This window comes from Coffea arabica, chromosome 5e, assembly GCF_036785885.1.
Source record: "Coffea arabica cultivar ET-39 chromosome 5e, Coffea Arabica ET-39 HiFi, whole genome shotgun sequence".
Taxonomy (NCBI): Eukaryota; Viridiplantae; Streptophyta; class Magnoliopsida; order Gentianales; family Rubiaceae; genus Coffea; species Coffea arabica.
Window position 1 is genome coordinate 40,323,544 of NC_092318.1, and position 27,321 is coordinate 40,350,864.

Consider the following 27,321-nt stretch of genomic DNA (forward strand, 5'->3'; position numbering starts at 1 on the left):
AAACAGCACAACACACAACTTGGATATTCAAACCAGTAAAACACAGCAAGAAATGATGCAAAATCAAGCTGCAACAAGGTTTCAACAAGCATATGAAGCTTTCGGCAAACCGAAGCTTTCTTTGCTTCTGTAATTTTCGGATGAAGACTTTCTGCAATTTGGCACCTTGTCAAGCCAGCTTTCAAACATAGTCAAGTCCACACACAAGGCTTTAAACTAAGCAGCAAGCCATCATCCAATCAAACAAAAAACTTAGCAAGATCCAATGCAACAAAAAAAAATGAAATACGTTCAGCAAATTGAAAAATCTGGAAGCATATGAAACTGATTTGGCAAGTTGAAATGCGTTTTTCCAGCAAGTGCTTGGCCATAGCTCGAGTGTTTCAGAGTTTCAAACATGCATACACAACACCCAAACTTCCATTTCCCCACCTTAACACAAGATTGAACACGAAACTGAAGTGCAGAAGGAAACACGGCAGAGAAAAGGAAACAAATGCAGCAGCTTTTTCTATTTCAGCCCAAATATGTTTGTGTGTGAGAACTCAAACAAACTCTACACATTTGACAGCCCAAACTGAATGTAATTCGTGCAAGACAACAAAACACCACCTGATCTACTTGTTTTACAATGCAACAAAAGGCACGGAACAACATTATCGCAGCAAATGGACAGCAACAAAGAAAGAATAGGCAGCGAGCTCTTTATACATTAGGAAGCTGGAAATCGACATGGTTAATCAAACTTCAATCAAATACTAGCTAAAGGAGCTAAGCAGAAATGTAGACATGCAACTGATGAAGCACCTGCAATTTCTGGTGCCTCTAGATTTTAGCAACCTCATGCAACAAATACCCAGACCCAAACCAGAATCTAATTCGTACGCTGGACTTTGGAACAAAGGGGAGAGGGAAAACCATGATATCTGAGCCTTTCATTGCCAAAACCCATCACCAACATCGTAAAAAAAACATAAAACAGCAATCAGGGAAGCATTAAGAGTCCCAAACATGACAAAAATCATAAAGCCGAAAGCTTTTGCAGTTTTTCTGGTTTTGTTCATACAAACACGTGAAAAATCAGAGCTCATGCATTCATCATACAACCTTATAAAATCCCTAAACCCATCCTATAGGCTCTTATTATGCTCTATCTTAGCTACCAAACAATCATGGCCAAGTCATGAGACCAGCAAAAACTCAAAAACAGCAACAGATCATTCAAAAGATTCACCTTCGTGGCATATCTTCTCATAAAAAAAATGTTTAAACCCACAAAATAAGAGCCATTTTTACCTGAGAATGCTAGCACGGTTGAGTGACCTTGAAATCTACCCAGAAACGCATGAGGGTTCCAAGAAATACGGTTGGGAATTTTTGCTGCAGAAGCTCCTGCCTTGACGAGCGATCTCCTTCCTATCGTTCTCAGCTTTGAAGCCTTCTTCAAAATTTTCCAGATTTGCTTTGCTTGCTCCCAGATCCTCTCTTGTGTCTTCCTCAGAATTTTTCCCTCGTTATTATTCTCCTAACTCCCTCTTAGTCTCCTGCGTTTTTTTTTCCTTTTCAGATGCCACTCTCTATTCTCTCCTTCCCAATCTCAGCCGCCCCTTTTCTCTCCAAAAACTCCCCCAGTTTTTTCTATTAGCCCGTCAACTCTCTAAAGAACCTCTCCTGCGGCTGCTGCTCTCTTCCCTTTTATATGAACTCACTCATCCATAAACCCTCTCCCGAATGGTGAGGATGAAGGGCTTACCCTTGCCTTCACATCCAGCCTTCCAAAGGGCAACCGTGGCTGTCCTTTGCACGCTGCAAAAAATTGCAGCGTGCATGCCGCGACACATTTTTTTTTTTTTAACTATACAAAATTGATAAAATATAAATAATAATAACAATAATAGAAACAAAAATAAAATGCAATCAAAAAATGCTTGTAACCTGAAATAAAACCAACTTGCCCCTAAATTAATATTTTTTGAAAATTTTCTTTTCTTTGAAAATAGTTAAAATGTATCAAAAAGTAATAATTTCTATTACACTAAAAAGCTTTTCCTTCAATTTTCAAACTTTTCACTTTTTGTCAAAAATAAGCCAATATGCCCTAAACCATGTTTTTTCCTTTTTCTTTTTCCTTTCTTTTTTTTTTTTTTTCTTTTTTTTCTCTTTTTTCCTTTTCCTTTAAGAAAACATTGTATTAAAACAACTCAGCATATTTTTGAATATTTTTCCTTCTTTTTCCCTTTTTCTAGAAATTCTACGCTAAAACTTAAAAATAAAAAAAACTAAAAACTAAAAAGTGAATAAAACTAAAATAAAACAACACCTAAAAGGGCTAAACAAACAATAATGAACTAAAATGCAAACCATCTAAAACAAAAACATGAAATTAACAAAAATCAACAGATAAGAATTATCACTAAAACGAAGCATACAAATTATTTCAAAATTTGGTGTCTACAGTTTGCCCCTCTTTGTCTGAGTTTTGAAAAACTTGAGACAAAGAAGTAGACACCAAATACCTACCTGTGCCATTCGGCTGTCACTTATTCGAACGACTGCTGTTTTTGAAATGAGGACTGACCTCTCTAACAAAATTCTAAAATGGGACTGACCCGAAACAAGAATTTAAAACGGGGCTGACCCGAACAGGAATTTAAAACGGGACTGACCCGAACAGGAATTTAAAAACGGGACTGACCCGAACGGGAATTTAAATGAGATAGACCCGGACAAAAATGTAAATGGGATAGACCCACGGGATAGACCCGGACAGAAATGTAAAGGGGATAGACCCACGGGATAGACCCGAACAGAAATGTAAATGGGATAGACTCACGAGATAGACCCGGACAGAAATGTAAACGGGATAGACTCACGGGATAGACCCGGACTGAAATGTAAATGTGATAGACCCACGGGATAGACCCGGATAGAAATGTAAATGGGATAGACCCACAGGATAGATCCGGACAGAAATGTAAACGGGATAGACTCACGGGATAGACCCGGACTGAAATGTAAATGGGATAGACCCGGACTGAAATGTAAATGGGATAGACCCACGAGATAGACTCGGACAGAAATGTAAACGGGATAGACCCACGGGATAGACCCGAACTGAAATGTAAACGGGATAGATCCACGGGATAGACTCGGACTGAAATGTAAATGGGATAGACCCACGGGATAGACCCGGACTGAAATGTAAACGGGATAGACCCACGGGATAGACCCGGACTGAAATGTAAATGGGATAGACCCACGGGATTTAAAACAATGAGTTGAGTTTTTGCCTGAGAACAGCTAAAAGTTTTGTATCGAGGAAAACTTTGGTCCTTGTAGCCAAAATGGTAGCTGACTTTGTTTTGACGTATTGTTTTTTCCTGACTGCACTTGCCAATAGTATTGTTGATTCGTCTTTTGTCCACTGGGGAGCTTTTCCGACACTAATTTGGGCGAGAAAAGATGGTGGTTGTTTCCATTTGTAGATGTAGCATTCATGCGAGAAAAAGAGGAAATAACGAACTTGCCACCATCATTGGATCCAGTTTCCCTTGAGAATCGTGCAAACATGAGTCTTTTGATGCTTTTGACTCTACTCTGCGGTGTCTGGTTTGGTTGAATTTGTGAAAACCTTTTGACTCCTGAGACTGATGAAGTACGCATTCGCCACATCCACAAATCTGTGTAGCAAGTTTGTTGTATTTCACCCATTTTAATAGATGATCGAATCCAACGTATTTCACAAGCCTTAGGGTTTATCATCCATTCGAATCCAATGGTGAAAGAATGAGTGATGCATGAAAATATAAAAATCAATGATATATACAAGATGATTTCCTATGTCAGACAAGAATGAGTATGCAAAAGAAGACACACAACCACAAGCAGTCGAACGCAAGTAATCGAAAAAAAGAAAAAATCAAGAGGTTTATGAAGATACATTTTGCAAAAGGATATTTGTAAAGAAAAAATACAAATTTGGCCAACGAATATCATATTCAAGACTTTGGATATATCCGCTTCGGAATTCGATACTGGCAGAAGTATCACAAAAATGAGAAAAAATTCAAATGAACCAGTTCCCCAGCTGTTCCGTCTCGTGCTCGTCTGTTGAGAAAAACTGCCTTGGCGCCCTCTCGGATTTTCAGCAAAGTTGCCCCCCACCCTCCTTTTTTGTTTTTGTTTTGTCTTTTCTTTCTTTCTTTCTTTTCCTTCTTTTTCTTTCTTTTCCTTCTTTTTCTTTCTTTTTCTTTCTTTTCTTCTTTTTTCTTTCTTTTTCTTTTTTTCGAGGCGCCCTTTCGGGTTTTCACCTAAAGAACAACGAAATATCTCGACCATGATCGACTCAGAAATGTGAGTTAAAGATTGCGGGCATCAGTAAAATGCACTTCTCTGGTAAGATTAGGCGAAGGCATTATGGACATCACTTGCCAATTGATTAACAAATTTCAAGTAGAAATGCAGCAAGTGACGAAAGCCAGGACTTTGGGCTCTTGTAATGAGGTCAGGTGGGGTGTTTTCAAGAAAAGTTGAGGTTTGAAAGCAAATTTCGATGCGAGGTGTGAAATAACTTAAGATTGCATTATTTTGAAATTGTCTCCAATTTTGAACGAAACTGAGGAAAAATTTGCCCCAGTTTGATCGGATTTTCTCTTTTTGCATTGCATTTTCCTCACTTTTGCATTGATTGGACTTAGTTTTTCTTTAAAAACCACATTTGCCCCAGTGTGGGGTTCTCCTTCTTTCCTCTCTCCCTCTTTTATCTTTCTTTCAAAAATAACTTTGCCCCAGTGTGGGTTTTCTTTCCTCTTCGATCATCTCTTTTTCAAAATAAATTTGCCCCAGTGTGGGGTTTGCAATTCTCAGGGGTTATCAAACGAAAATTTGTCAATTCTGATGGCCCTGACAGGTCGTCAAACCTGTGCAATAATAATAATAAAAATAGAACCTAGTTACCACTAAAAGTAGTCAGTAATTAATCCTAGGTACTGGAGCAGGGACTCTAGGTGTGCAATGGGTTACTTGATTCACCCTGTTCCCGAAGAGTTTGCTTAACCCGATATACCAGAATTAATTAGTTGACAAAAATTACTAAATAGTAGACAATGGCAAGTAGGGTCGTCTCCTCAGGGACTGGAGATATCTGTCTCTTTTAAAGTCCAATTGATAAGGGGGGATTTCACAGGAATAAAACTAAAAACAATTAAACAATTTAACTAAAAATGAATAAATAACTAGCACAAATATAGCAGGAACTTAATCAGGAATAAATAAATTCTAGCCAAGGAAGCAACTACTCAGGCACAGTCCATTTATCCGATCATTGATGCAAGAGAGGTTCACTTAATTTATTAATAGACTAGTTATAGCCATCAAGGAACTCTAATGACCAATTTTTCCTTAATTTATAGGTGACCAAGGTACGACCATTAGTCACCCCTAACCAGAAAAGTACTCCTAGGTACGACCGTAGGAATTAATTTTCCAATTGCATTAATAACCAGAAAAACCTAGTTCTAATCAATAACACGCTACGAGGGTTATTTAAATTAGATTGCATGCTCCCCTACTGTGTAAACACACCAGTTGCCACTAATATTAATCAATCAAACAATTACGGATTTAATTGACTAAATTGGCACGAGTTTAATATATCACATTGAACATCGGGCCCTTGACATCCAATTAATAAAATAATCCCATGAAAGTTAAATCAGGCAACATGCAAATATTAATAGATAAAGGAACACGTGAAAACTAATTAGATCTCACAGATTTCCGGGACTGCGCCGTCGAGTTGACCCCTGACTAGACGGAAGACTTAGCCACGCCGCATAATTAAATCACCACACGAATTAATAAATTGCAAAGGCATTGCGTTTTCTATTAAGAAGCAAGGAATAAAAGTGTTTTTCCCGTTGGGGAATATTGTCGAACACCTGGCGTGTGTCAGAGGCCAGTCAGGAGAAAGAAGAACTAAAACTGAACTAAAAGCTAAAACTAAAAGGTGGTCTCTTGCTTCTGTACGTTCTTTTCCTTTTAAAGAAACAAAAGGGAGTTGACTCAAACCATCTCCTCTGCGTTCCCACCACAATTAGGAAAAACCCAAAAGAGATTCCAAGCAGCAGCCTCTTTACGTCCTTTTTCTTTCTCAAGCCAAAAGGATGACTAAGGCTTCAATTTCCGTGGGCCAGGCCGACTCCATGTCTTCTCTCCAGTGGTCCCCTTCAATTGGCACAAGTCTGCCGAATTTCTTCTTAGTACTTAGGCTTTGTACGTTGTCTGCTGTTGGCCAAATGACTAGTGATCTTTATTCCATGGGCCCCCACCGAAATTAAGAAGATGAATTGCCAATGCTCGGCCCTGCCGAATTGACCCTTAGTAATATGCTCTAGAAAGTCCCTCCATTTGGTAATATTTCTGCTTCACTCCTGAAATTGATTCCAAATACCAAATATGAGTAAATATCAGCAACTAACGCAATATTTGTCAGGGATAGAAGGGGAAATTACTAATAAAATTACTAACAAAATATACCCTATCAATTCCCCCCACACCTGAATCATGCTTGCCCTCAAGCATGGAGACAATTCAACTCAACAATGGCTAGCTTTCACATTATCATAGCCAGCTGCGCTTATACCCAAAATCAAGATCTAGTGACTAAGTATCAAGACGTGTCTCTCCCGGTTAGCTCCTCAGTTCATAGACCTGTCCAATTCATGGCTAATTCGCGTAGGAAATCCAAATATTAACTAGCAACAATCAGTAATCAAGTCAACTGTCAACCAAAATCTCAACAATACGAACCAAGGATCGGCAGGCCAACATGATCATAAACTCACATATTCTCCACATCTGATTTTCTTTTTTGCTTTTTTCCTTTTTCTTTTTTTTTTAGATTGCAAAGAGTAATGCTTAGTCCCGAGCTATTCAAGTCTTTTGACGTGAACTCTGACATTTTTAGATGAAAGAGCCCAGTTACTCGACCTTTCATAGCTCCAGGACTATTTACTCATGGATATCGCCACTTTTTGACGCGAGAGTCGACACTTGTGGTGAAGACTTCCGGTTACTAGGTGGCGGCACTAGCGGAGTATAGCCATACGTTATTCTCACTAACGTACCAAAATAACAAACACTTTTAAGATCATGGCCCACGTCATCTCCTAAACATGAAGGACCAAGGTCAACAGGGGACCAAACCACACAACAATGCCAGCAAAATATTTATATTGCCTAAACAAGTTAGCCATAAATCGCCCCAAGTCGTTAAACTCAAAATATTCACCAAGACAGCATGCTCTTACTTGCCACCGAAACTCAACTCAAAGTATAAACTACAACTAGCAATAAAAGAGTAAGCTGCCAACATATTTACCCAGATATCAGCAAGGTAAAAACATCCAAAAGGAATAAAGGACCAACACCTAAACAGAAAACACTTGAACTAAAAACATAGGAAAACACCTAAACTGGAAAAACTGGAAATATTCAGCACCCAAACTGACCCCCCCACACCTAATTCACACATTGCCCTCAATGTGATAATGTAACAGCAAAAAGTAAGGAGAGGGGCAACGATACTTCCCTGTAATCGTCAAAACAGGGGTGGATCAGGCGCGAACTGAGGTGGAAAGCCGGCCTGCTGCATAAACGCAGCCAGGTTTTGAGCCATGTTATGCAAGTTGATGCCAATGTGAGTTACGTGAGTCTCCAGTCTATCAACGGTGTTCCGGAGTTGGGTCCAATCGTCGGCCGATGGGGCGGTAGGTGGCGGAGCGGAGGAAGACGGGCCAGGGTCGCCGCCCTCAGTGGAAGCTCGGGCAAAAGATGACCGAGGGGGAGGGCGTAGCGGCCCCGGTGGAACTACCTCCCAACCATCGTCGCCCTCCCGAACTAAGCCCATTTTCTCTAAGCACGGGATATCCAAAGGCTCCATTTGACAGGCTATATGCAAGTTATGGTTAGAAATATCAAGTACATGCAAATTCATAGCCAAGTGAGTAATGTAAGACCCAAGAATCAAGGGGCGCTTCTTTTTAGGCAAAATGGACTTGAACTGAGACGCGAGCCAGCACCCCAGATTAACCTTAATCTTGTGATGCATGCACCATATAAAGAAAAATTCGGACTTAGACAGAATGCCCGAACTATCTCGCCTACCCGAGAAACTATAGGCCAAAAAACGGTGGATATAGCGAGAGGCCGGGTCCTTCAGATAAGAACCCTTAGATAGACGGGGGTCATAATTATCCCTGTCCACGGACATCTCATCCCAAATAAAGCGATAGCGGGAGAAAAACGGTTGGACAAAGTCACACGCACTCTTGGCATACTCCCTAGACTCAGCATAGGCAGGATCAATGAAACCAAAAGCCAGGTTGAAGTCGGTTATGGAATGGTGGAATTCCTGACCCATTAAACGGAAGCGGATGACATCAGGGATGGAAACTGTGTAACCAGTGGGAAGGTCGAATTCAAATGTGGCATAGAATTCCCTAACTAACTCAACAAAGGCTGGGAGGTCAGTGATACGAGAATATGGTCGCCACCCGATTGCCTCAATCAAATCGTGGAAGGGGACGCTAATATTCAGAAGGCCCAAGGTGGCGGCGTCCCGATAACGGCATGGAATAATTCGCCGTTCACAAGCCTCAGCATACCGCCGCTTGTCGGTCGCCCTGGTGAAGTCTAAATGACCCCCAAAATGTGCAGGGTCAGAGATATGGACGCCTCTTTGTCGCCCAAGACGAGCCCGCCTCCCAGAGGATGAAGGATCGTGCGAGGGGTCAGAGGCGGGAATGGAATGCTGGGGTGGAGGGGGCTGAGGGGTCCTAGACCTAGCAGAAGATCGAGGCCTCACCATGGTGACCAACAGGCAAACCAAAACAACCAAGTAGCAAATATAAGCGTCACGGGCGCCCCCAATTTCAACCAGCAATTGCAGCAATTCACCCAAAGAGCTAGCAAGTATCTTCAAATATAAACCACAACGAAAGGTACAAGATCTCAACCAGTACCACTGGCGAGTCGCAGGGGAAAAAGTAATCAAAAGGCTAGCTGTTCAACTAATAGTAGAAAATACCCCCACTTTGGCAGCAAGTAAACCCAAATTTGTCCAAACAGCTCCCCCAGAAAATAACTAAATCACTCCCTGCTCTATCCAACCACTCAATCACAGGGTGGACCCAATCACAAATGCCCAGTAGTCACAATTCGCTGAATTAGGCAATCCAGCACACAAATTATCAGATGTTAAACAACTACCCTCACCAGTACCACTGGTGAGTATATAGGGAGAAATTAAAGTAAATAACCAACCTACTGAACAAAACAGATCTGAACACCCAAGTAGCGCAAAAAAAAAAAAATGAGCGGAAATTAAAACCAGAAGCAATTGGCACTTACTCCCCAGGTACCCCCAAATATCGCAGTAGTTTAACTCAACTCTACCCAAATTAGCCCCAGAAACTGTCTAAAATCACTGCCTGCTGTTTTCCAACAAGAAGCCCAAGAAACAAAAACGCAAATTCCAGCAATTTAAGGACTAGAGAAATACAAATCAAGGTGAAAATTCGAATACCTCCGCCTGCCCTGGAATACTTGGCCGCGAGCTGGCGCGAGCGTGGCTGTGGCGAATGCTAGCTGCGGCTGCGGCTGAGGAAGTGCGGCGGCTGTGGCGTGGCTGGAGCTTCGTGCGGCTGGCGCGAGAGTGGCGGCTGGGCGGCTGGGACGGCTGGAGCTGTGCAGATCGAGAGGCCCGCGCGAGGTGGGTGGCGCAGCGTGAAGCTCTGGCCACGCGCAGAGGTCAGCAGCGGGCGGCGGCGTGCGAGGAAGTGGGAGGAGAGCTGGTGTGCGGCGGTGGCGAGGGGCGTGGGCCGCGTCGACGAGCGGCAGGGGGGAGCGGCGTGCGATGGAATTGGAGATGGCGGTGGGCACGGGCGGCGGACAGAGCAAAACAGAGGAGAAGAAAGAAAGAAAAAAAGAAAGAAAGAAGAAGAAAGAAAGAAAAAGAAAAAAAAAAGGAAAGAAAGAAAAGAAAGACAAGAAAAACTGTTTTTTTTTTTTTTATATGTCTTGCCGTAGTTTGAATCTTTGAATTGGAAAGAAAACAATCTTTTCTTTTTCTTTTAATGAAAGTATTAATAATAATAATCATAATAATAAATAAATTTTTTTTTTTTTTTGTTGTACTGCAAAAACATGGTTTGGGTCGTCCAACACCGCGCGGGCACGCCAAGATTGGTCTTCGTCCTCTGGTCTCAGAAGATCCAAACACCGCGCGGGCACGCCAAGATCTCACTTCCTGATTGCAGTGAAGGAAATATTAATACAGATACTACCCAACGAGTAAATGACCCAATGCAAAAGAAGAACAACTAGAAATAATCAAAACAACTAGAAATAACAAGACTAATATTCGGGTTGCCTCCCAAACTAGCGCCTTTCTTTAGTGTCTTTGGCTAGACATAACCCATAATTTGCTTAAACTAAGCAAATTGGGTCCTCCAAATGCATCATCTCTACCCGCTCAACTGGAACCCCTTCATAATACGGCTTAAGACGATGGCCATTCACCACAAATTTCTTCTCTGTCCTTAGACTCTGGATCTCCACTGCACCATAATCAAAGATATTAGTTACCACAAAGGGACCAATCCAACGAGAACGTAACTTACCCGGAAATAACTTCAATTTTGAGTGGTACAGTAGAACTTTTTGCCCACTTTCGAACGTCTTCCTAGAGACCTGCTGGTCATGAAAAATCTTGTTTTTCTCCTTATAGATCACAGCATTCTCATAGGCTTCATTGCGAATCTCCTCCAATTCTTGTAACTGTAGCTTCCTTCGAATTCCGCCCTCTTCGATGTCCATATTGCATTGCTTAACCGCCCAAAATGCTTTATGCTCGAATTCCACTGGAAGATGGCAAGGCTTACCAAATACCAACCTATAGGGAGACATCCCTATAGGTGTCTTGTAAGCGGTCCTGTATGCCCACAACGCATCTTCCAACCTTGAACTCCAGTCCTTCCTATCAGGGCGGACCATTTTTTCCAAAATAGACTTTACTTCCCTATTCGAGACTTCAGCCTGGCCATTGGTCTGTGGATGGTAGGAAGTAGAAACCTTATGAAGTACCCCATATTTCCTGAACAAAGCAGCAATTGTCTTGTTGCAAAAATGTGTCCCCCTATCACTCACAACTGCCCGTGGCATTCCAAATCGCACGAAAATGTTAGATTTTATGACGTCTGCAACAACCTTAGAATCATTAGTGCGGGTGGCTTTTGCTTCCACCCACTTCGAGACATAATCTACTGCTAGTAAAATGTATAAAAATCCACAAGAATTTGGAAAGGGACCCATGAAATATATACCCCAAGTATCAAAAATTTCAATGAAAAGCATGGGCACCTGTGGCAGTTGATCCCTTCGGGATAAATTGCCTACCCTCTGACATTTATCACATGTCTTACAAAACAAGTAAGCATCCTTAAATAAGGTAGGCCAAAAAAAACCACTTTCCAACACTTTTCTAGCAGTCCGTTTAGGTCCAAAATGACCCCCACATGCAAAAGAGTGACAGAAAGTCAATATAGATTGGAATTCACCTTCACTTACACATCGTCTCATTATTTGGTCAGCACCTTGTTTCCACAGATAGGGATCATCCCAGACATAGTACTTTGCATCACTTTTTAGTTTGTCCCTTTTTGCCTTGGGCCAACCTGCGGGCAATTTGTCAGTAACCAAATAATTCACAATATCTGCAAACCAAGGAGGGGATGAATTAATAGAAAGTAAATGCTCTTCAGGAAAAGACTCCCTTAATGGTAATTCTTCCTCCGCTACCAGTATTCGACTGAGGTGGTCAGCTACTAGATTCTCTGCTCCTTTTTTATCTCTGATTTCCAAGTCAAATTCCTGCAGGAGCAATATCCATCTTATCAAGCGGGGTTTAGCGTCCTTCTTGGTCAGTAGGTACCTCAGAGCTGCATGGTCAGAATACACAATTACTTTAGCACCTAGCAAATAAGGTCTGAATTTTTCTAAAGCAAAAATAACAGCTAAGAGTTCTTTCTCCGTGGTAGAGTAATTGAGTTGGGCGCCATTTAAAGCTCTGGAGGCATAATATATTGCGTGTGCCGCTTTCTCCACCCTTTGTCCCAAGACTGCTCCCACAGAGTAGTCACTGGCATCACACATAATTTCAAACGGGAGATTCCAGTCAGGTGGTTGGATGACAGGTGGAGAAGTGAGTAATTTCTTCAACTTCTCGAACGCTTCCTTGCACTCCTCGTTGAATTCAAAAATAACATCCTTTTGTAAAAGCCTGAAAAGTGGTGCCCCAATCTTTGAGAAGTCCTTGATAAATCTGCGATAGAAACCTGCATGTCCTAGAAAGGAACGAACTTGCCGTACAGTTACGGGGTAAGGCAAAGCAGATATTACATCTATTTTAGCTTTATCAACTTCAATTCCTCTAGATGACACTACATGTCCTAGAACTATCCCGTGCTCAACCATAAAGTGACATTTTTCCCAATTGAGCACTAGGTTAGTCTCAATGCATCTTTTTAAAATCAACGTCAAGTTATCTAAGCAATCGTCAAAGCTATCACCATAGACACTGAAGTCATCCATGAATACCTCAATTATTCTCTCCACATACTCAGAAAAAATGCTAATCATGCACCTCTGGAATGTTGCGGGGGCATTGCACAATCCAAAGGGCATCCTTCGATAGGCAAAAGTGCCAAAGGGGCAAGTGAAAGTTGTTTTCTCTTGATCCTCTGGCGCAATTGCTATCTGAAAATAACCAGAGAAACCATCTAAAAAACAATAATAGGCACGACAAGCTAACCTTTCAACCATTTGATCAATGAATGGAAGGGGAAAATGATCCTTCTTGGTCACTGCGTTCAATTTACGGTAATCGATGCACTGGCGCCAACCCGTAGGCTTTCGAATTGGAACAAGGTCCCCTTCATGATTTTCCTCCGCAGTTACCCCTGCTTTCTTCGGCACCACTTGTACCGGGCTCACCCATGGGCTATCTGAGATAGAAAAAACAATTCCTACGTCCAGAAGCTTGATTACCTCTTTCTTGACCACTTCCATCATGTTGGGGTTCAATCTTCTTTGTGGTTGTCTTATCGGTCTAGCATCCTCTTCCAGGCGAATTCGATGCATACATACGGACGGGCTTATACCCTTGATGTCTGCAATTGTCCACCCTATAGCTTCCTTATGCTCCCTTAAAACCCGTAGCAGCTTATCCTCCTCCGTGGGTGATAATTTGGATGAGATTATCACTGGTAACGTCTCTTTTTCACCCAGATAGGCATACTTTAAATGCTTGGGCAGGGGTTTCAACTCCACTTCAGGTGCCTGCACGATAGAAGGTAATAACTTTAGGTGCGGTTCAGGCACAAATATAGGAGCAACATCATACCTTAGAGGACTTTGGCCCAGTGAATGCAAGGCTCCAATCATTCTTTACAAACTGATGTCTAACTCCATTTCGTAGGCTGCTTCCAGATCCAAATGTTTAGTGATTGCTACCTCCAATTCATCCCTGCCATTAATCTCAAATACTTCTTGCACCAAAGGGTCAATTACACTCACAGCAAAAATAGCATTAGAATGACATGGATATTTCATGGCCTCAAATATACTGAAATGAACTATTTCTCCATCAAATTCCATCGTTAGGGTGCCCTCACTAACATCAATTTTTGTACGAGCTGTGCTCAAGAAGGGCCTCCCCAACAAAATTGGTGATGGATTTGGAGAACGTTCGTCACCCATATCAAGAATATAAAAATCAGCAGGGAACACTAAATTGTTCACTTGCACTAACATATCTTCTATCACCCCATCGGGATAAGCATTAGTCCTATCAGCCAATTGAATTATAATGCCAGTTTCCTTTAAGGGACCCAAATTTAGAGAAGCATAAATAGCCTTGGGCATCACATTTATAGAGGCTCCTAAATCTAACATGGCATTCCTAATGCTAGTGTTCCCTATTTTACAAGGGATAGTGAACATACCTGGGTCTCCGCACTTGGGTGGAAGTTTTCTTTGAAGCACTGCAGATACGTTCTCCCCCACAATTATCCTTTCATCTCCCCTCAGTTTCTTCCTATTGATGCATAGGTCCTTCAAAAATTTGGCATACCGGGGTACTTGCTTAATTGCGTCAAGTAAGGGGATATTTATCTCCACCTTCCTAAACATCTCCAAAATTTCCTTTTCCTTGTCTTGCTTTTTAGGCCTTTCCAACCTGCTAGGAAAAGGTGGTGGGTTAGGCTTTACTGGAACCACTGGGTTACGTATTACCTCTTTATCTGTGCCGGGCGTTCCTTCTTGCCCGAGCTCCTTCTCAATGCGGTCCTCATTCTTGTCCTTCGGAGCTACTGGCGCTGGTCCTTCAACCTCTTTCCCACTCCTGAGGGTCATTGCACTTACATTCTTGGGATTCACCTCAGGTTGGGATGGAAGTTTTCCCTTTCCCTGGGAGTCTAGTCGGTTGACAATTGAGGCTAATTGACTCATCTGATTTTCCAAGTTTTGCATACGTGCTTTCATCTCTTGATTGCTGGCCTCAGTGTCCTGTTGAAATTTCATAGTATTAGAGGCTATGGTTTTAACCATGTCTTCTAGGGACATACCTGAGGCAGAGGATGGTTGATTCCTTGTTTGATATTGTTGCTGGAAGCCCTGCTGTCTATTGGGGATGAAATTTTGTTGCTTATTTCCCCCATAGCTCAGATTTGGATGATCCCTCCAACCCGGATTGTATGAGTTGGAATAGGGGTCATACTGTCTACGTGGCATGGGCATGTTGCCAGCCATGTTTGCTTGCTCAATTCCCTCCTCTTGTAACTGTGGGCATGCGTCAGCTGTATGACCAATATTCGTACAAATCCCACACACTTTGGCCTGCTGTGCATTTCCTACAGCTATCTGTCGAACAAATGAGGTTAATTCAGATAACTGCTGTTGAATGGAAGATGAACTTACCTCGTTGACCTTTCTCGTAGGAACATCTGCTCTCGTACCAAACTGCTGGCAATTCTCTGCCATTCGCTCGATTAAGTCCCATGCCTCCTGGGTAGTCTTATTCACCAGTGCACCACCACTTGCTGCATCAATGATATTTCTATCGTTCATCAGTAGCCCCTCATAGAAGTACTGAATCAGCAGTTGATCACTTATTTGGTGATGAGGGCATCGGGTACGCAGCCTGGTGAACCTCTCCCAATATTCATACAAGGATTCCCCCTGAAATTGCTTGATGCCACATATTTCCTTTCGCAAACTAGCAGCTCTAGATGCAGGGAAATATTTTTCAAAAAATTTTTTCTGCATCTCTGGCCACGTGGTGATAATGCCTGCAGGTAGACAGTATAACCAGTCCTTTGCCGAATCCTTGAGAGAAAAAGGGAAGGCCCTTAATTTAATTTGTTCATCAGTTACTCCCGAGGGCTTCATACTCGAACACACTACATCAAATTCCTGCATGTGTTTGTGGGATTCCTCTCCTGGCAGACCATGAAAAACAGGCAACAAATGTATTAAACCAGGTTTTAATTCAAAAGCTGCATTCTCACTAAGGCGAGGAAAAGTTATGCAAAGAGGTTGTTGGGTCAAGTTTGGAGCAGCCAACTCCCTTAATGTTTGTGTGTTGGCCATGGCGACGTTCTCTTGGTACGAATCACTTGAAGTGTCACCAACCGAATCTGATGGTTCAACTTCGGGCTCAGATCTCTGAGATGCAGCACTGGAGTGCTCCTCTCTGAGCTGTCTGGTTTCCTTTCTCGTTCTACGCACGGTCTTCTCTACTTCAGGGTCAAAAATCAATTCACCTGTACGAGAAGACCTAGGCATACACTAGAAAAATACCAGAAAATTAGTGCAAAAATGAACTTAATAAAGAAGCAAATAATAACGCCAGTCCCCGGCAACGGCGCCAAAAATTGACAGGTCGTCAAACCTGTGCAATAATAATAATAAAAATAGAACCTAGTTACCACTAAAAGTAGTCAGTAATTAATCCTAGGTACTGGAGCAGGGACTCTAGGTGTGCAATGGGTTACTTGATTCACCCTGTTCCCGAAGAGTTTGCTTAACCTGATATACCAGAATTAATTAGTTGACAAAAATTACTAAATAGTAGACAATGGCAAGTAGGGTCGTCTCCTCAGGGACTGGAGATATCTGTCTCTTTTAAAGTCCAATTGATAAGGGGGGATTTCACAGGAATAAAACTAAAAACAATTAAACAATTTAACTAAAAATGAATAAATAACTAGCACAAATATAGCAGGAACTTAATCAGGAATAAATAAATTCTAGCCAAGGAAGCAACTACTCAGGCACAGTCCATTTATCCGATTATTGATGCAAGAGAGGTTCACTTAATTTATTAATAGACTAGTTATAGCCATCAAGGAACTCTAATGACCAATTTTTCCTTAATTTATAGGTGACCAAGGTACGACCATTAGTCACCCCTAACCAGAAAAGTACTCCTAGGTACGACCGTAGGAATTAATTTTCCAATTGCATTAATAACCAGAAAAACCTAGTCCTAATCAATAACACGCTACGAGGGTTATTTAAATTAGATTGCATGCTCCCCTAATGTGTAAACACACCAGTTGCCACTAATATTAATCAATCAAACAATTACGGATTTAATTGACTAAATTGGCACGAGTTTAATATATCACATTGAACATCGGGCCCTTGACATCCAATTAATAAAATAATCCCATGAAAGTTAAATCAGGCAACATGCAAATATTAATAGATAAAGGAACACGTGAAAACTAATTAGATCTCACAGATTTCCGGGACTGCGCCGTCGAGTTGACCCCTGACTAGACGGAAGACTTAGCCACGCCGCATAATTAAATCACCACACGAATTAATAAATTGCAAAGGCATTGCGTTTTCTATTAAGAAGCAAGGAATAAAAGTGTTTTTCCCGTTGGGGAATATTGTCGAACACCTGGCGTGTGTCAGAGGCCAGTCAGGAGAAAGAAGAACTAAAACTGAACTAAAAGCTAAAACTAAAAGGTGGTCCCTTGCTTCTGTACGTTCTTTTCCTTTTAAAGAAACAAAAGGGAGTTGACTCAAACCATCTCCTCTGCGGTCCCACCACAATTAGGAAAAACCCAAAAGAGATTCCAAGCAGCAGCCTCTTTACGTCCTTTTTCTTTCTCAAGCCAAAAGGATGACTAAGGCTTCAATTTCCGTGGGCCAGGCCAACTCCATGTCTTCTCTCCAGTGGTCCCCTTCAATTGGCACAAGTCTGCCGAATTTCTTCTTAGTACTTAGGCTTTGTACGTTGTCTGCTGTTGGCCAAATGACTAGTGATCTTTATTCCATGGGCCCCCACCGAAATTAAGAAGATGAATTGCCAATGCTCGGCCCTGCCGAATTGACCCTTAGTAATATGCTCTAGAAAGTCCCTCCATTTGGTAATATTTCTGCTTCACTCCTGAAATTGATTCCAAATACCAAATATGAGTAAATATCAGCAACTAACGCAATATTTGTCAGGGATAGAAGGGGAAATTACTAATAAAATTACTAACAAAATATACCCTATCAATTCCCCCCACACCTGAATCATGCTTGCCCTCAAGCATGGAGACAATTCAACTCAACAATGGCTAGCTTTCACATTATCATAGCCAGCTGCGCTTATACCCAAAATCAAGATCTAGTGACTAAGTATCAAGACGTGTCTCTCCCGGTTAGCTCCTCAGTTCATAGACCTGTCCAATTCATGGCTAATTCGCGTAGGAAATCCAAATATTAACTAGCAACAATCAGTAATCAAGTCAACTGTCAACCAAAATCTCAACAATACGAACCAAGGATCGGCAGGCCAACATGATCATAAACTCACATATTCTCCACATCTGATTTTCTTTTTTGCTTTTTTCCTTTTTCTTTTTTTTTTAGATTGCAAAGAGTAATGCTTAGTCCCGAGCTATTCAAGTCTTTTGACGTGAACTCTGACATTTTTAGATGAAAGAGCCCAGTTACTCGACCTTTCATAGCTCCAGGACTATTTACTCATGGATATCGCCACTTTTTGACGCGAGAGTCGACACTTGTGGTGAAGACTTCCGGTTACTAGGTGGCGGCACTAGCGGAGTATAGCCATACGTTATTCTCACTAACGTACCAAAATAACAAACACTTTTAAGATCATGGCCCACGTCATCTCCTAAACATGAAGGACCAAGGTCAACAGGGGACCAAACCACACAACAATGCCAGCAAAATATTTATATTGCCTAAACAAGTTAGCCATAAATCGCCCCAAGTCGTTAAACTCAAAATATTCACCAAGACAGCATGCTCTTACTTGCCACCGAAACTCAACTCAAAGTATAAACTACAACTAGCAATAAAAGAGTAAGCTGCCAACATATTTACCCAGATATCAGCAAGGTAAAAACATCCAAAAGGAATAAAGGACCAACACCTAAACAGAAAACACTTGAACTAAAAACATAGGAAAACACCTAAACTGGAAAAACTGGAAATATTCAGCACCCAAACTGACCCCCCCACACCTAATTCACACATTGCCCTCAATGTGATAATGTAACAGCAAAAAGTAAGGAGAGGGGCAACGATACTTCCCTGTAATCGTCAAAACAGGGGTGGATCAGGCGCGAACTGAGGTGGAAAGCCGGCCTGCTGCATAAACGCAGCCAGGTTTTGAGCCATGTTATGCAAGTTGATGCCAATGTGAGTTACGTGAGTCTCCAGTCTATCAACGGTGTTCCGGAGTTGGGTCCAATCGTCGGCCGATGGGGCGGTAGGTGGCGGAGCGGAGGAAGACGGGCCAGGGTCGCCGCCCTCAGTGGAAGCTCGGGCAAAAGATGACCGAGGGGGAGGGCGTAGCGGCCCCGGTGGAACTACCTCCCAACCATCGTCGCCCTCCCGAACTAAGCCCATTTTCTCTAAGCACGGGATATCCAAAGGCTCCATTTGACAGGCTATATGCAAGTTATGGTTAGAAATATCAAGTACATGCAAATTCATAGCCAAGTGAGTAATGTAAGACCCAAGAATCAAGGGGCGCTTCTTTTTAGGCAAAATGGACTTGAACTGAGACGCGAGCCAGCACCCCAGATTAACCTTAATCTTGTGATGCATGCACCATATAAAGAAAAATTCGGACTTAGACAGAATGCCCGAACTATCTCGCCTACCCGAGAAACTATAGGCCAAAAAACGGTGGATATAGCGAGAGGCCGGGTCCTTCAGATAAGAACCCTTAGATAGACGGGGGTCATAATTATCCCTGTCCACGGACATCTCATCCCAAATAAAGCGATAGCGGGAGAAAAACGGTTGGACAAAGTCACACGCACTCTTGGCATACTCCCTAGACTCAGCATAGGCAGGATCAATGAAACCAAAAGCCAGGTTGAAGTCGGTTATGGAATGGTGGAATTCCTGACCCATTAAACGGAAGCGGATGACATCAGGGATGGAAACTGTGTAACCAGTGGGAAGGTCGAATTCAAATGTGGCATAGAATTCCCTAACTAACTCAACAAAGGCTGGGAGGTCAGTGATACGAGAATATGGTCGCCACCCGATTGCCTCAATCAAATCGTGGAAGGGGACGCTAATATTCAGAAGGCCCAAGGTGGCGGCGTCCCGATAACGGCATGGAATAATTCGCCGTTCACAAGCCTCAGCATACCGCCGCTTGTCGGTCGCCCTGGTGAAGTCTAAATGACCCCCAAAATGTGCAGGGTCAGAGATATGGACGCCTCTTTGTCGCCCAAGACGAGCCCGCCTCCCAGAGGATGAAGGATCGTGCGAGGGGTCAGAGGCGGGAATGGAATGCTGGGGTGGAGGGGGCTGAGGGGTCCTAGACCTAGCAGAAGATCGAGGCCTCACCATGGTGACCAACAGGCAAACCAAAACAACCAAGTAGCAAATATAAGCGTCACGGGCGCCCCCAATTTCAACCAGCAATTGCAGCAATTCACCCAAAGAGCTAGCAAGTATCTTCAAATATAAACCACAACGAAAGGTACAAGATCTCAACCAGTACCACTGGCGAGTCGCAGGGGAAAAAGTAATCAAAAGGCTAGCTGTTCAACTAATAGTAGAAAATACCCCCACTTTGGCAGCAAGTAAACCCAAATTTGTCCAAACAGCTCCCCCAGAAAATAACTAAATCACTCCCTGCTCTATCCAACCACTCAATCACAGGGTGGACCCAATCACAAATGCCCAGTAGTCACAATTCGCTGAATTAGGCAATCCAGCACACAAATTATCAGATGTTAAACAACTACCCTCACCAGTACCACTGGTGAGTATATAGGGAGAAATTAAAGTAAATAACCAACCTACTGAACAAAACAGATCTGAACACCCAAGTAGCGCAAAAAAAAAAAAATGAGCGGAAATTAAAACCAGAAGCAATTGGCACTTACTCCCCAGGTACCCCCAAATATCGCAGTAGTTTAACTCAACTCTACCCAAATTAGCCCCAGAAACTGTCTAAAATCACTGCCTGCTGTTTTCCAACAAGAAGCCCAAGAAACAAAAACGCAAATTCCAGCAATTTAAGGACTAGAGAAATACAAATCAAGGTGAAAATTCGAATACCTCCGCCTGCCCTGGAATACTTGGCCGCGAGCTGGCGCGAGCGTGGCTGTGGCGAATGCTAGCTGCGGCTGCGGCTGAGGAAGTGCGGCGGCTGTGGCGTGGCTGGAGCTTCGTGCGGCTGGCGCGAGAGTGGCGGCTGGGCGGCTGGGACGGCTGGAGCTGTGCAGATCGAGAGGCCCGCGCGAGGTGGGTGGCGCAGCGTGAAGCTCTGGCCACGCGCAGAGGTCAGCAGCGGGCGGCGGCGTGCGAGGAAGTGGGAGGAGAGCTGGTGTGCGGCGGTGGCGAGGGGCGTGGGCCGCGTCGACGAGCGGCAGGGGGGAGCGGCGTGCGATGGAATTGGAGATGGCGGTGGGCACGGGCGGCGGACAGAGCAAAACAGAGGAGAAGAAAGAAAGAAAAAAAGAAAGAAAGAAGAAGAAAGAAAGAAAAAGAAAAAAAAAAGGAAAGAAAGAAAAGAAAGACAAGAAAAACTGTTTTTTTTTTTTTTATATGTCTTGCCGTAGTTTGAATCTTTGAATTGGAAAGAAAACAATCTTTTCTTTTTCTTTTAATGAAAGTATTAATAATAATAATCATAATAATAAATAAATTTTTTTTTTTTTTTGTTGTACTGCAAAAACATGGTTTGGGTCGTCCAACACCGCGCGGGCACGCCAAGATTGGTCTTCGTCCTCTGGTCTCAGAAGATCCAAACACCGCGCGGGCACGCCAAGATCTCACTTCCTGATTGCAGTGAAGGAAATATTAATACAGATACTACCCAACGAGTAAATGACCCAATGCAAAAGAAGAACAACTAGAAATAATCAAAACAACTAGAAATAACAAGACTAATATTCGGGTTGCCTCCCAAACTAGCGCCTTTCTTTAGTGTCTTTGGCTAGACATAACCCATAATTTGCTTAAACTAAGCAAATTGGGTCCTCCAAATGCATCATCTCTACCCGCTCAACTGGAACCCCTTCATAATACGGCTTAAGACGATGGCCATTCACCACAAATTTCTTCTCTGTCCTTAGACTCTGGATCTCCACTGCACCATAATCAAAGATATTAGTTACCACAAAGGGACCAATCCAACGAGAACGTAACTTACCCGGAAATAACTTCAATTTTGAGTGGTACAGTAGAACTTTTTGCCCACTTTCGAACGTCTTCCTAGAGACCTGCTGGTCATGAAAAATCTTGTTTTTCTCCTTATAGATCACAGCATTCTCATAGGCTTCATTGCGAATCTCCTCCAATTCTTGTAACTGTAGCTTCCTTCGAATTCCGCCCTCTTCGATGTCCATATTGCATTGCTTAACCGCCCAAAATGCTTTATGCTCGAATTCCACTGGAAGATGGCAAGGCTTACCAAATACCAACCTATAGGGAGACATCCCTATAGGTGTCTTGTAAGCGGTCCTGTATGCCCACAACGCATCTTCCAACCTTGAACTCCAGTCCTTCCTATCAGGGCGGACCATTTTTTCCAAAATAGACTTTACTTCCCTATTCGAGACTTCAGCCTGGCCATTGGTCTGTGGATGGTAGGAAGTAGAAACCTTATGAAGTACCCCATATTTCCTGAACAAAGCAGCAATTGTCTTGTTGCAAAAATGTGTCCCCCTATCACTCACAACTGCCCGTGGCATTCCAAATCGCACGAAAATGTTAGATTTTATGACGTCTGCAACAACCTTAGAATCATTAGTGCGGGTGGCTTTTGCTTCCACCCACTTCGAGACATAATCTACTGCTAGTAAAATGTATAAAAATCCACAAGAATTTGGAAAGGGACCCATGAAATATATACCCCAAGTATCAAAAATTTCAATGAAAAGCATGGGCACCTGTGGCAGTTGATCCCTTCGGGATAAATTGCCTACCCTCTGACATTTATCACATGTCTTACAAAACAAGTAAGCATCCTTAAATAAGGTAGGCCAAAAAAAACCACTTTCCAACACTTTTCTAGCAGTCCGTTTAGGTCCAAAATGACCCCCACATGCAAAAGAGTGACAGAAAGTCAATATAGATTGGAATTCACCTTCACTTACACATCGTCTCATTATTTGGTCAGCACCTTGTTTCCACAGATAGGGATCATCCCAGACATAGTACTTTGCATCACTTTTTAGTTTGTCCCTTTTTGCCTTGGGCCAACCTGCGGGCAATTTGTCAGTAACCAAATAATTCACAATATCTGCAAACCAAGGAGGGGATGAATTAATAGAAAGTAAATGCTCTTCAGGAAAAGACTCCCTTAATGGTAATTCTTCCTCCGCTACCAGTATTCGACTGAGGTGGTCAGCTACTAGATTCTCTGCTCCTTTTTTATCTCTGATTTCCAAGTCAAATTCCTGCAGGAGCAATATCCATCTTATCAAGCGGGGTTTAGCGTCCTTCTTGGTCAGTAGGTACCTCAGAGCTGCATGGTCAGAATACACAATTACTTTAGCACCTAGCAAATAAGGTCTGAATTTTTCTAAAGCAAAAATAACAGCTAAGAGTTCTTTCTCCGTGGTAGAGTAATTGAGTTGGGCGCCATTTAAAGCTCTGGAGGCATAATATATTGCGTGTGCCGCTTTCTCCACCCTTTGTCCCAAGACTGCTCCCACAGAGTAGTCACTGGCATCACACATAATTTCAAACGGGAGATTCCAGTCAGGTGGTTGGATGACAGGTGGAGAAGTGAGTAATTTCTTCAACTTCTCGAACGCTTCCTTGCACTCCTCGTTGAATTCAAAAATAACATCCTTTTGTAAAAGCCTGAAAAGTGGTGCCCCAATCTTTGAGAAGTCCTTGATAAATCTGCGATAGAAACCTGCATGTCCTAGAAAGGAACGAACTTGCCGTACAGTTACGGGGTAAGGCAAAGCAGATATTACATCTATTTTAGCTTTATCAACTTCAATTCCTCTAGATGACACTACATGTCCTAGAACTATCCCGTGCTCAACCATAAAGTGACATTTTTCCCAATTGAGCACTAGGTTAGTCTCAATGCATCTTTTTAAAATCAACGTCAAGTTATCTAAGCAATCGTCAAAGCTATCACCATAGACACTGAAGTCATCCATGAATACCTCAATTATTCTCTCCACATACTCAGAAAAAATGCTAATCATGCACCTCTGGAATGTTGCGGGGGCATTGCACAATCCAAAGGGCATCCTTCGATAGGCAAAAGTGCCAAAGGGGCAAGTGAAAGTTGTTTTCTCTTGATCCTCTGGCGCAATTGCTATCTGAAAATAACCAGAGAAACCATCTAAAAAACAATAATAGGCACGACAAGCTAACCTTTCAACCATTTGATCAATGAATGGAAGGGGAAAATGATCCTTCTTGGTCACTGCGTTCAATTTACGGTAATCGATGCACTGGCGCCAACCCGTAGGCTTTCGAATTGGAACAAGGTCCCCTTCATGATTTTCCTCCGCAGTTACCCCTGCTTTCTTCGGCACCACTTGTACCGGGCTCACCCATGGGCTATCTGAGATAGAAAAAACAATTCCTACGTCCAGAAGCTTGATTACCTCTTTCTTGACCACTTCCATCATGTTGGGGTTCAATCTTCTTTGTGGTTGTCTTATCGGTCTAGCATCCTCTTCCAGGCGAATTCGATGCATACATACGGACGGGCTTATACCCTTGATGTCTGCAATTGTCCACCCTATAGCTTCCTTATGCTCCCTTAAAACCCGTAGCAGCTTATCCTCCTCCGTGGGTGATAATTTGGATGAGATTATCACTGGTAACGTCTCTTTTTCACCCAGATAGGCATACTTTAAATGCTTGGGCAGGGGTTTCAACTCCACTTCAGGTGCCTGCACGATAGAAGGTAATAACTTTAGGTGCGGTTCAGGCACAAATATAGGAGCAACATCATACCTTAGAGGACTTTGGCCCAGTGAATGCAAGGCTCCAATCATTCTTTACAAACTGATGTCTAACTCCATTTCGTAGGCTGCTTCCAGATCCAAATGTTTAGTGATTGCTACCTCCAATTCATCCCTGCCATTAATCTCAAATACTTCTTGCACCAAAGGGTCAATTACACTCACAGCAAAAATAGCATTAGAATGACATGGATATTTCATGGCCTCAAATATACTGAAATGAACTATTTCTCCATCAAATTCCATCGTTAGGGTGCCCTCACTAACATCAATTTTTGTACGAGCTGTGCTCAAGAAGGGCCTCCCCAACAAAATTGGTGATGGATTTGGAGAACGTTCGTCACCCATATCAAGAATATAAAAATCAGCAGGGAACACTAAATTGTTCACTTGCACTAACATATCTTCTATCACCCCATCGGGATAAGCATTAGTCCTATCAGCCAATTGAATTATAATGCCAGTTTCCTTTAAGGGACCCAAATTTAGAGAAGCATAAATAGCCTTGGGCATCACATTTATAGAGGCTCCTAAATCTAACATGGCATTCCTAATGCTAGTGTTCCCTATTTTACAAGGGATAGTGAACATACCTGGGTCTCCGCACTTGGGTGGAAGTTTTCTTTGAAGCACTGCAGATACGTTCTCCCCCACAATTATCCTTTCATCTCCCCTCAGTTTCTTCCTATTGATGCATAGGTCCTTCAAAAATTTGGCATACCGGGGTACTTGCTTAATTGCGTCAAGTAAGGGGATATTTATCTCCACCTTCCTAAACATCTCCAAAATTTCCTTTTCCTTGTCTTGCTTTTTAGGCCTTTCCAACCTGCTAGGAAAAGGTGGTGGGTTAGGCTTTACTGGAACCACTGGGTTACGTATTACCTCTTTATCTGTGCCGGGCGTTCCTTCTTGCCCGAGCTCCTTCTCAATGCGGTCCTCATTCTTGTCCTTCGGAGCTACTGGCGCTGGTCCTTCAACCTCTTTCCCACTCCTGAGGGTCATTGCACTTACATTCTTGGGATTCACCTCAGGTTGGGATGGAAGTTTTCCCTTTCCCTGGGAGTCTAGTCGGTTGACAATTGAGGCTAATTGACTCATCTGATTTTCCAAGTTTTGCATACGTGCTTTCATCTCTTGATTGCTGGCCTCAGTGTCCTGTTGAAATTTCATAGTATTAGAGGCTATGGTTTTAACCATGTCTTCTAGGGACATACCTGAGGCAGAGGATGGTTGATTCCTTGTTTGATATTGTTGCTGGAAGCCCTGCTGTCTATTGGGGATGAAATTTTGTTGCTTATTTCCCCCATAGCTCAGATTTGGATGATCCCTCCAACCCGGATTGTATGAGTTGGAATAGGGGTCATACTGTCTACGTGGCATGGGCATGTTGCCAGCCATGTTTGCTTGCTCAATTCCCTCCTCTTGTAACTGTGGGCATGCGTCAGCTGTATGACCAATATTCGTACAAATCCCACACACTTTGGCCTGCTGTGCATTTCCTACAGCTATCTGTCGAACAAATGAGGTTAATTCAGATAACTGCTGTTGAATGGAAGATGAACTTACCTCGTTGACCTTTCTCGTAGGAACATCTGCTCTCGTACCAAACTGCTGGCAATTCTCTGCCATTCGCTCGATTAAGTCCCATGCCTCCTGGGTAGTCTTATTCACCAGTGCACCACCACTTGCTGCATCAATGATATTTCTATCGTTCATCAGTAGCCCCTCATAGAAGTACTGAATCAGCAGTTGATCACTTATTTGGTGATGAGGGCATCGGGTACGCAGCCTGGTGAACCTCTCCCAATATTCATACAAGGATTCCCCCTGAAATTGCTTGATGCCACATATTTCCTTTCGCAAACTAGCAGCTCTAGATGCAGGGAAATATTTTTCAAAAAATTTTTTCTGCATCTCTGGCCACGTGGTGATAATGCCTGCAGGTAGACAGTATAACCAGTCCTTTGCCGAATCCTTGAGAGAAAAAGGGAAGGCCCTTAATTTAATTTGTTCATCAGTTACTCCCGAGGGCTTCATACTCGAACACACTACATCAAATTCCTGCATGTGTTTGTGGGATTCCTCTCCTGGCAGACCATGAAAAACAGGCAACAAATGTATTAAACCAGGTTTTAATTCAAAAGCTGCATTCTCACTAAGGCGAGGAAAAGTTATGCAAAGAGGTTGTTGGGTCAAGTTTGGAGCAGCCAACTCCCTTAATGTTTGTGTGTTGGCCATGGCGACGTTCTCTTGGTACGAATCACTTGAAGTGTCACCAACCGAATCTGATGGTTCAACTTCGGGCTCAGATCTCTGAGATGCAGCACTGGAGTGCTCCTCTCTGAGCTGTCTGGTTTCCTTTCTCGTTCTACGCACGGTCTTCTCTACTTCAGGGTCAAAAATCAATTCACCTGTACGAGAAGACCTAGGCATACACTAGAAAAATACCAGAAAATTAGTGCAAAAATGAACTTAATAAAGAAGCAAATAATAACGCCAGTCCCCGGCAACGGCGCCAAAAATTGACAGGTCGTCAAACCTGTGCAATAATAATAATAAAAATAGAACCTAGTTACCACTAAAAGTAGTCAGTAATTAATCCTAGGTACTGGAGCAGGGACTCTAGGTGTGCAATGGGTTACTTGATTCACCCTGTTCCCGAAGAGTTTGCTTAACCTGATATACCAGAATTAATTAGTTGACAAAAATTACTAAATAGTAGACAATGGCAAGTAGGGTCGTCTCCTCAGGGACTGGAGAT

The 27,321-nt window shown here is 42.7% G+C and overlaps 2 protein-coding genes across 2 annotated transcripts; both read right to left on the reverse strand.

Moving 5' to 3' along the window:
* Positions 1–13,506: 13,506 nt before the first annotated feature.
* Positions 13,507–15,708, reverse strand: LOC113737484 (uncharacterized). Its single transcript, XM_027264713.1, has one exon. The coding sequence runs from the start codon at positions 15,706–15,708 to the stop codon at positions 13,507–13,509; it is 2,202 nt and encodes a 733-aa protein (XP_027120514.1).
* Positions 15,709–24,596: 8,888 nt separating this feature from the next.
* On the reverse strand, positions 24,597–26,798 carry LOC113737485 (uncharacterized). Its single transcript, XM_027264714.1, has one exon. The coding sequence runs from the start codon at positions 26,796–26,798 to the stop codon at positions 24,597–24,599; it is 2,202 nt and encodes a 733-aa protein (XP_027120515.1).
* Between the last annotated feature and the right edge of the window lie 523 nt (positions 26,799–27,321).